Source organism: Atractosteus spatula, chromosome 9 (genome assembly GCF_055471065.1).
Source record: "Atractosteus spatula isolate fAtrSpa1 chromosome 9, fAtrSpa1.hap1, whole genome shotgun sequence".
Classification (NCBI taxonomy): Eukaryota; Metazoa; Chordata; class Actinopteri; order Semionotiformes; family Lepisosteidae; genus Atractosteus; species Atractosteus spatula.
This window is the reverse complement of record NC_142714.1, coordinates 46,691,760-46,700,035: the sequence shown is the minus strand read 5'-3', so window position 1 is coordinate 46,700,035 and position 8,276 is coordinate 46,691,760. Positions and strand designations below refer to the sequence as shown.

General features: G+C 36.9%; 1 protein-coding gene across 1 annotated transcript; it reads right to left on the bottom strand.

Moving 5' to 3' along the window:
- Positions 1–1,016: 1,016 nt before the first annotated feature.
- vma21 (vacuolar ATPase assembly factor VMA21) lies at positions 1,017–8,003 on the bottom strand. The gene is made up of 3 exons (XM_088925717.1): positions 7,854–8,003; positions 6,100–6,209; positions 1,017–5,813 (listed from the first exon to the last, which is right to left on the bottom strand). Exons 1-3 carry the CDS (start codon positions 7,907–7,909, stop codon positions 5,671–5,673), a joined length of 309 nt encoding a protein of 102 aa, XP_088781843.1. The 5' UTR covers positions 7,910–8,003; the 3' UTR covers positions 1,017–5,670.
- Between the last annotated feature and the right edge of the window lie 273 nt (positions 8,004–8,276).

Genomic DNA, 8,276 nt, shown 5'->3' with positions numbered 1-8,276 from the left:
ATCAGAACTGTTTTACTTTACGCTTTCAAATTACAAAGACAAAAAGTATTTATTGAAATCTTAATTCAAGAGCTATTTCCGAGTGGCTGATTTGTGTACATTTGTAATATATTTCTTCGTTTACAAAAATGGAGTGTAATTCTAGTGTGAAATAATTTGTGATTACTTTTAAGAACCAGGTCCAATAAACCTAGCAACATTTAAGAATTGAAAGGCAGTGTCCAGTTAAAAGCAAACAATTTCACATTACTACATTCAATGAGATTTTTTAAATCATCCACTATTTCTTGTATAAATGCACTAGAAATTATGCAACATGTCTAAAGCTGGGCCCAACCACAAAGATCTCAAGGAGAACAGCTTCAGTAAAAGAACTAAATGTTTTTTTTGAGACAGGTACAGTATTTATTGAAAAGCAACTTTGTTTCCTGAAGAGACATCACACTCTGAAACACCCAGATCGTAGTTCCTTACTGTATGTGGTGTTACACTCGTTTATGTGGAAATATAATGCATTTTATCTTGTCGTGTGGCTGAGGTACCGAAAATGACTTCTGGAAAATTTTTCAAGGGTTGGGACAACTCAGAATTATCAATCACAACAACAACAACAAAAAAAACATGGAATTAATGAAACTGGCAGACTCTTGCTCTACCATCCTGTTTTTTAAGAATACATGTGATTAATTGCCTATGGCGTCAGTGAGAAGAGAAGAATGTTACTGAGCTTCCAGCTGTGGCCTCTTGGATTTACATCCAATGAAGATAGTGCTGGTGGATAACAGAAAAAGAAAATACAGTGCTTTAAAAGAACTGAGTTACTGTATTATTTTATACAGGGGATCACTATCACAAAGTAAACACAGGTACAGTAGGTGTAAAGCTACTTATTTCTGGTAAGAGATGTGGGAACTTTAATCCTATGCTTGAAGCACAGGGTGCAGAGTAGGTCTTGCATCTTAGCCAGTATATTGCAACAGACACAAACAAGTACACAATGAGAATCTAGAAACACCAATTCACCTAGTCTTTTAATTGCAAGAGTAATCAGTTGCACCTAGAATATTACACTATATGGACACAAGAACATGCACATCCCACACAGAAGACACCACAGTACAAGATCAAGAGGTATGAAGCCACAACACTAATTGCCATACCATCAATTCTGTGTATAGCTAATACTGTACTGTATATACCATACAGTATAAATTACCCTTCCTATGAGTCTTTCTTGTGTAGACTAAAACAAAATGCCTTCTACTGTCTTTCCTAATACATAGACATAGTTTAAAACATTTCTGACAGCAAAAGAAGTAACCCAATATAGATTTCTGTGACTACTTTCCTAACATTTTCTTTTTCAAGATAGCTCTTTATTAAAAAAATAAAGGATTACTAAGAAGCAAATTACAATAAAACACAACAATATGGATAAAGGACTAGACACAAGCAGAATTAAAGATGATCCCAAACATGCACTGAGAACATCTTATTTTTTGGTATGTAATCTGAGTTTTAAACTATTCTGACATCTGGCAAGTGCTATAGCTTCAAACAATTTCCAGCCATAAAGTAATATACTTCACTAAGACTGCTGCCGGTAACTCAGAACTGTATTAATGGGCAGAAATGGAAGTCACTTTTGATTAAAGTGTCAGTCAACTAAGTTAATTAATATGCTTTCTAATGCATTTGTTTGTTAAGTACTTCTTATTGTAAAGTCAAATTACATCAAATATCCTAAGATTCTGCATTCCAAATCAGAATGGGTCTAAGAATAACCTATGCTTTTAATGCTTAGCCTCCCTTAATACATTAAAGAGGACAGACCTGCTACAGAAATGTGCTTGTTTATGGTGTGGAAATACAGTACTTCAGTGCCCTCTAGTGTCATATAGAACTTTTTCTGTATGTTAATTTGTTTCACAAACCTCAATCTAGCCTTCAGTACAAATAGGTTCCCAGATTTTATCATTTAGAAATACATATTTTTTTAGACAACCAATCAGAAATGTTACAGCTAAATTCCCAACCAAACAGTTTCCTGTCATATCAAATAGAAATTAAAAAGAACCATTTGCTACTAATGGAATTACATCCTGTAGCCCGATTTCAACACTTCTCAGAACCTTAGCAAAGTTGGACCTGCAAAGTACAGGGATGGTAGACCTTTAAGGAAAACCGGGCTGCTGCTGCTACAGTATGTTGCAGGGATGTTGGTGGACCAGTAAGCTTGACTCTTTCCTCTGCATCAAAATTTACAAACTACCACTGCAATATGGTGACCAGGCACACTGTGCTGTATTAGATACAATTCTTTGGATGAGACAATAAGCCAAGTACCTAACTATTAGGTCATGAAAGATCCCACTGGCGTGATTTGTAAGTAAAGAGGTTTTGACCCCAGTGTCTTGGCTACATTACACTTTGGACTCAGCCTCCCTAAAACGTCTACTTCAAGTCTATTTCAATGCAAGAACATGAGAGTAGTTGCAAACTAAGGGGGGCTGTCGGCTCCAGTTAACCTTTCTGCATTCTTGTGCCAAGATGACTGGTTCTCATCTTCTTTAGGAGTCACATCGGTACTGAGGTCTTTTTCTATGGAAAGGTTTCCAGAGGCCAGGAAAGCTAAATGTCCTCATGTATTGATAGACTGACACAATTTCACACTTCTTCACCCAATCTTCTGTTTGATGTGGCTGCTGGCACACAGTGGCGGCCAAACATTAACCAAGTAGGAACAGACTCTAGTGGTGGATGTAATGGGTCTCCTCTGTAGCCACAAGGCTTTTATTGATAAGATAAGATCGTTATTAAGATTGATAAGATCGTTATTATATCAAGAATTAAGTGTTCAGAAAAAGTAAAATAATCATCTTTCTTTTGAATTCTTTGTTTCTCATTCCTTGAATAGAAAATAGCCTTGATCTACTTTCAGTCAGCCTTTTAGGAATGCTGTGGAGATGAGGTCCAAAAACCATAACAAGAAAACAACACGTCCATCATGACACCTCCAGTAATACATGCTAAACTGACACTTGACCATCTATAAACCCAAAATGGTGTAACATCTGATCTCGGATCCCAGTCACTTGGTCCCTCGTCAGAAATCCACTGATAGGACCTGAGGAATGCACCAATGAGGAACCTGACAATTGAGGAAGCTACAGTCTGATAATGTCATAACCAATTACCAGCCATGATAATGTGACTAACAGGTTCCTGCACAGCAAAGCTCTCTGAAACCCAGGCAACCTGATAACTTATGTGATCATGACCACTGTTGTTGTTTGACTGGCATCTGAAACAAGCTTGGGGGGAAGCAATTGCAGGCCTAAGAGACTGTTCCTTACATGAAATTCTACAAAACACTTCCTCTGTAAGAAAAGATGTTTAGCGATGAGCTCCCAGTTGTAACTTCACCCGATCACCAAAACGTTATAGCTGGACCTTTGTGGACACCGCTGAGTATAAGGGAATACCCCGAATAGCATATACAAAATACAGGTTAGGAAAACTTTGAAGTTTGCTCTTATTTCTCTCTTGTATATATACACTTATTTACTCATGCATTGCTCTTTCACATTTAGTGTATTCTTTTAAATGTATGTGTACGCTGCCATTGTTCTGATTGAAATACAGGTACACCTTGCATTTACTATAATAATTTCTAATCGTTTCAGTAAATTAAATCAAATCTCTACACCTCCGATATGTGAAGTATTTTAGAATCCTTTCAATTCAAGCACTTGTTGCTATAAGTATTAAAGAATATTTGGACTTGCTAGTTTCTTTCTAGCGGTCTAATAGAATATGAACTACAGTAAAATTCCTTGAAGCAGTTATTTCACAAAAAAGTTCAAATGAACAATTATATTTCACAATAAAAATAACTTGCCTCTGCAACTATTGCTGGCACTAGATAAGGACACAGCATGAAAAAACATGACAAAACTCTGAAGCCAGCAAGAACAAACTTAGAAAGGGACCTAGTCAGGAAAACAGATAATGAGATCGTAATTTTCACTTTACACTGGGAGTACATTTAAACAGATGTGTAACATATTGCCAAGGTGAAGGTTGTTTCTGCAATAGTAAGGGCCCTGCAGTGGAAATTACAATTTATAGGCAAAAATATTTAAATGTATTTTTTTTCATAAATTGTCGAGTAAATTCAAATTACAAACACAATGGTGGTCCTACAACATCATCTTTAGCACCCCATAGCAACCATAAAAGATTATGATGTCCGAACTAAAGGTCTTTAACAGGATCATTTTAAATTGGATTCTATATTTGAGCCATTTCTGCAGCCTTGCCTGAAATAGTTTTAATTTTTTTTATGGTGGTGTAATAACTGACTCAGCTCATCTACGTTCATTGTGCCAATTTTGTAGATACTACTAAAATGAAACCTCAGGGACCCAGTATGATTCAGATTCTGACTCATCTACATTCTCTGTTAAGCACAATTAAAAGTGCCCTTCAAATGAGCAGCAGATGGGCACCGAAAGGACTTCCACATCCAGACAGAACACGCGTCACTTACAGACTGGTGACTTAACCACACCATCATCAAATCCTTTGTCAAGCTTTAATGCATCTACAATCAGAACACTTAAAGGAAGCTCAAAGAAAGTCAGTATAGCTATGAAAAATAGATCTAGATTTTTCTGCAGTGCTGCATTTCTTTGTCATTGAGCATTCTTGAAAAAATGAATTAACTTTTCATCGCCATCCCATCAATTAGTAGGTGTCCATGTGTCCTTTGTATGACAAGGACACTTTTTCAGTTGCCCCATTGTTAACAATGATTTCCAGCAATACAAGCATATTGCCCTTGCTACTATATTTTAATGAAATATGCAATGCACCAAAACATGCTATTTCCACATTTCATGGTCTCATCTCATTCATATAAAAAGTAGCTTCCAGTAAATTCACCGTTTAAAGAGAATGTCACACAGTGAGACATATTTTTCAAATGTGGCAATTTCTGCGTATACAACAGGTCATTTCTCATTCTTCTGAGTACGTTGACAGTCATACTATCATCTCGCATTTTAAATCCAAGACTTAAACATTTGTGACCACACAATAATCTCTTTAATAAGCACAATGTCTCTGACCACATTCTTTTACATTCATTACTGTATATTCTACGATTTCTAAACTGCTGGTCAGGGAAAATACAAAATGAGAGCAACATGTCTTCTGAAAACAATTACAACAGGTTAAAAGTGATGACAAACAAAGAGCACTCAATATCTATGGACACCAAATGTGCTGTCACTTTTATTCATTTCGGCAAGTTTATATGGCTGGATTGGAACTATTTTCCTTTATTTTAAAGCTCTTGAGAGTGTTTAGTCAACAAAAAAGCACTGTATAGCGTAATAGTAATTTGGTTATGTTGTCGCCATCTGACAAGGTTCAAATTGTGGAAAACCTACAATGACAAAAGTTCCCGGCCTCCCTTTCTTTTCTTAGCATTACCAATATCAACTGCAATAAATTCTCTTTCATCCCCAACAGCGGCAACAGCCTGAAATGATCTCTATAGATCCCAGTCACGCATTGGTCTTCTCCAGCTGCCGGCTGTTGTGTCATCTCAGCCTGTCATTTCTCCAGAGTGTAGTGCTCACAGAAAAGCAAACCAAGCACCTCTTAGTCCTGCTTTCCCTCTCTCCACTGCCTTGAGCCTTCGTTCCAAGCAACATACACAAACAAGGCCAGCACCACGTGGACCGCCACTACCGCCACAATCGCAGCGTAGAAGTAGCTGTCTTTACTGGACATTCCCATTGAAGCTAGAAAAGGGGAGGACAAAAAGAGTTTTTTAGATTTGTCTCAAGCGCGTACACATTTATACAAGATGGAACAACAAGTTAAGCCGTTCAAAGGGATAACATACCAGAGCTAAATTAATGCTGAAGAAAATATCTGTATTGTATTTTTTACTAAAAAAAAACTAACAAAGAGGACATCATAATGAAGACTCAAGAGTAAAGCATTTACTTCTGTTTTAAGGCTGTTAAAGGTTGACAAAATAAGCTAATTACACTAGAAAGGGGTTGTTTGAGTAAACTCAATTACCTTCAAATACGTAAGCTTTGGAGGCAAAGTACAGCCCAATGGGTAAGGTGACCATTAGGATTGTAAAGAACAGCAGAGTCTTCAGCGCAGACACTAATGAGCCATCATTTCTGAAAGAAGACATTAAGACATTAACATATTGTAAGCATTACTGTTGTAAGAATGCACCCTTTTTGCCAGGCCATGTGTTTCTGCAGGAAAGAAGTGATATATGATCAAGTTAAGACCTCTGTGGTTCTACACATTAGGTAGAATGAATGCAGTACTGATTTAGCACTACGGGAGATGGCCACTATCAATACAAACTCATTGGAGTTTACTGCATTTAAAACCAAAAGCCATCATGCCCTACAACCACATACTACTACTGTACATCTATTTTTTAAAAATCCTATAAATTCATTTTTTTGCATTATATGTATTATGTTTGGTTATTATTTGTTATTTTATTCTATCAATGACTGAAAAGACTTTTCAACTCCTGAATCACATATTGTGACAATTTCCACCAATTGTGGTAAAACCCTTCTATGTTTGCCACAAACAATTTTCAGGTTGGAAACTAACTGAACGCAGGAACAAAAAGTCACATAAACTAATCTTTCAACTTATTAAGCTAGACTTGTTGGTGAGAGAGGAGACAAAAGCCAGTGTCTCTGGAACAATGTGAAGATGATCATAAGATCAAGATACATCTTGAAAACTAGGCGAAGGGGGGTAGGTGGGGAGGGAGTCCGTCTGATGTAACGTTGTATTTTTCAGATATAAGTTAAGTTTTATTTTAAATTAGTAGCTATTTCAGTGTCCTCTAAAGATAATTAAGTCATAATTTTACCCTTTGGTAAGCCAAAGGAAAAGAAACCATGAGTCTGTATGAGATGCAGTCAAGTGTAAAAAATCTGATCTACATTTTACCAACACACAGGCCCGATTTTATTTACTTAATGTGCCTTGTGTCCCCATTTGGGATAGTCAATCACGTAATACCGGTTAGGCAAACAGACGTCAAAATCATTGGCATTTTCCCAGTGTATCCACATACTAGGCTCATGTAAAAAATACTGTCTGTGGTATAAAAATGAATACAACAAGTTTATAATACTGAAGTCAGTCAGATAAGTACCAGGAAAACCGTTGCTTCAGTCTTCAGCTCTTTCCCCCAGTCTAAGAAGAGCAACACACAACAGTCCCTAGTTAGAAGACCGTGTTTGCAACATAAACACCATGCATCTGCTATTAAAAAGGACTCCAATACCTTTCTGATTTTGTTTACCTATATTATCATTTAGCATGTGTTAAGAGATTTAACACGTGGGCATTTGTATTAAGCGCACTAAATCACTGAAAAACAGCGACGTATCAAAACTGGTAAAAGATTTAAATCTTACAAAGCCCCTTAGCTGAATCTCCGGTACGTATTATCGTATTGTTACCTTTCATCTGGTTTATGTAAAATGAATGCACATTTTGATTATGGGTAAAAGCACACCCTACCGAACACTTCCAAATCCTGAAAACACAACTTTTTCATTCTACTATTATTAAAGCTACATAAAACAGAAGAAGCTCTTTCACCTGCACAAGAAACCACTGGGATCACCTGTCTACTGTTCTTTGAAAAGCCGTCGTACAATATTCACAGCTATACAAAAGAGGCCTATTGTCCTTCACTCAAATGCACACCGTATAACGCACAAGAAAGGTGTACAGCTTTTCCCTTTAATTACTGTTAAAACAATTCTTACGCAGCTTACCCTCTGAAATCCTGGGCCGGTGCCGCATTGAGCGAAGTCTTATCAAACCTCTCCATTTCTATATAAAATATCCGACCAAACGTAGCATCAACAAGCGTTGAACTTGCAACACAGGAGACAGAACGGAATCACATGACAAGAGGCGCTTCCGGGTTAGATCACATGATACTCCCATTAGTATACTGTGATGGTATTGCAGTGTATATTCTCCCTTTTCAGTATTAAAAAATGTTAATGCAGTTAACGAGTAAGCGGACACATGCAAATAGCATGATTTGGATTCGAAGTGGTGGAAGGTTCATACAAAAGCTATTTCAACGAGAATTAACAGGAATAAAAGTGAACAACGCTTTTCCAGTTGTTCACCTCACTTTACAAAAATGACATTTTCAGGATCTTCTAACGTTCCATCCTTAATATTAA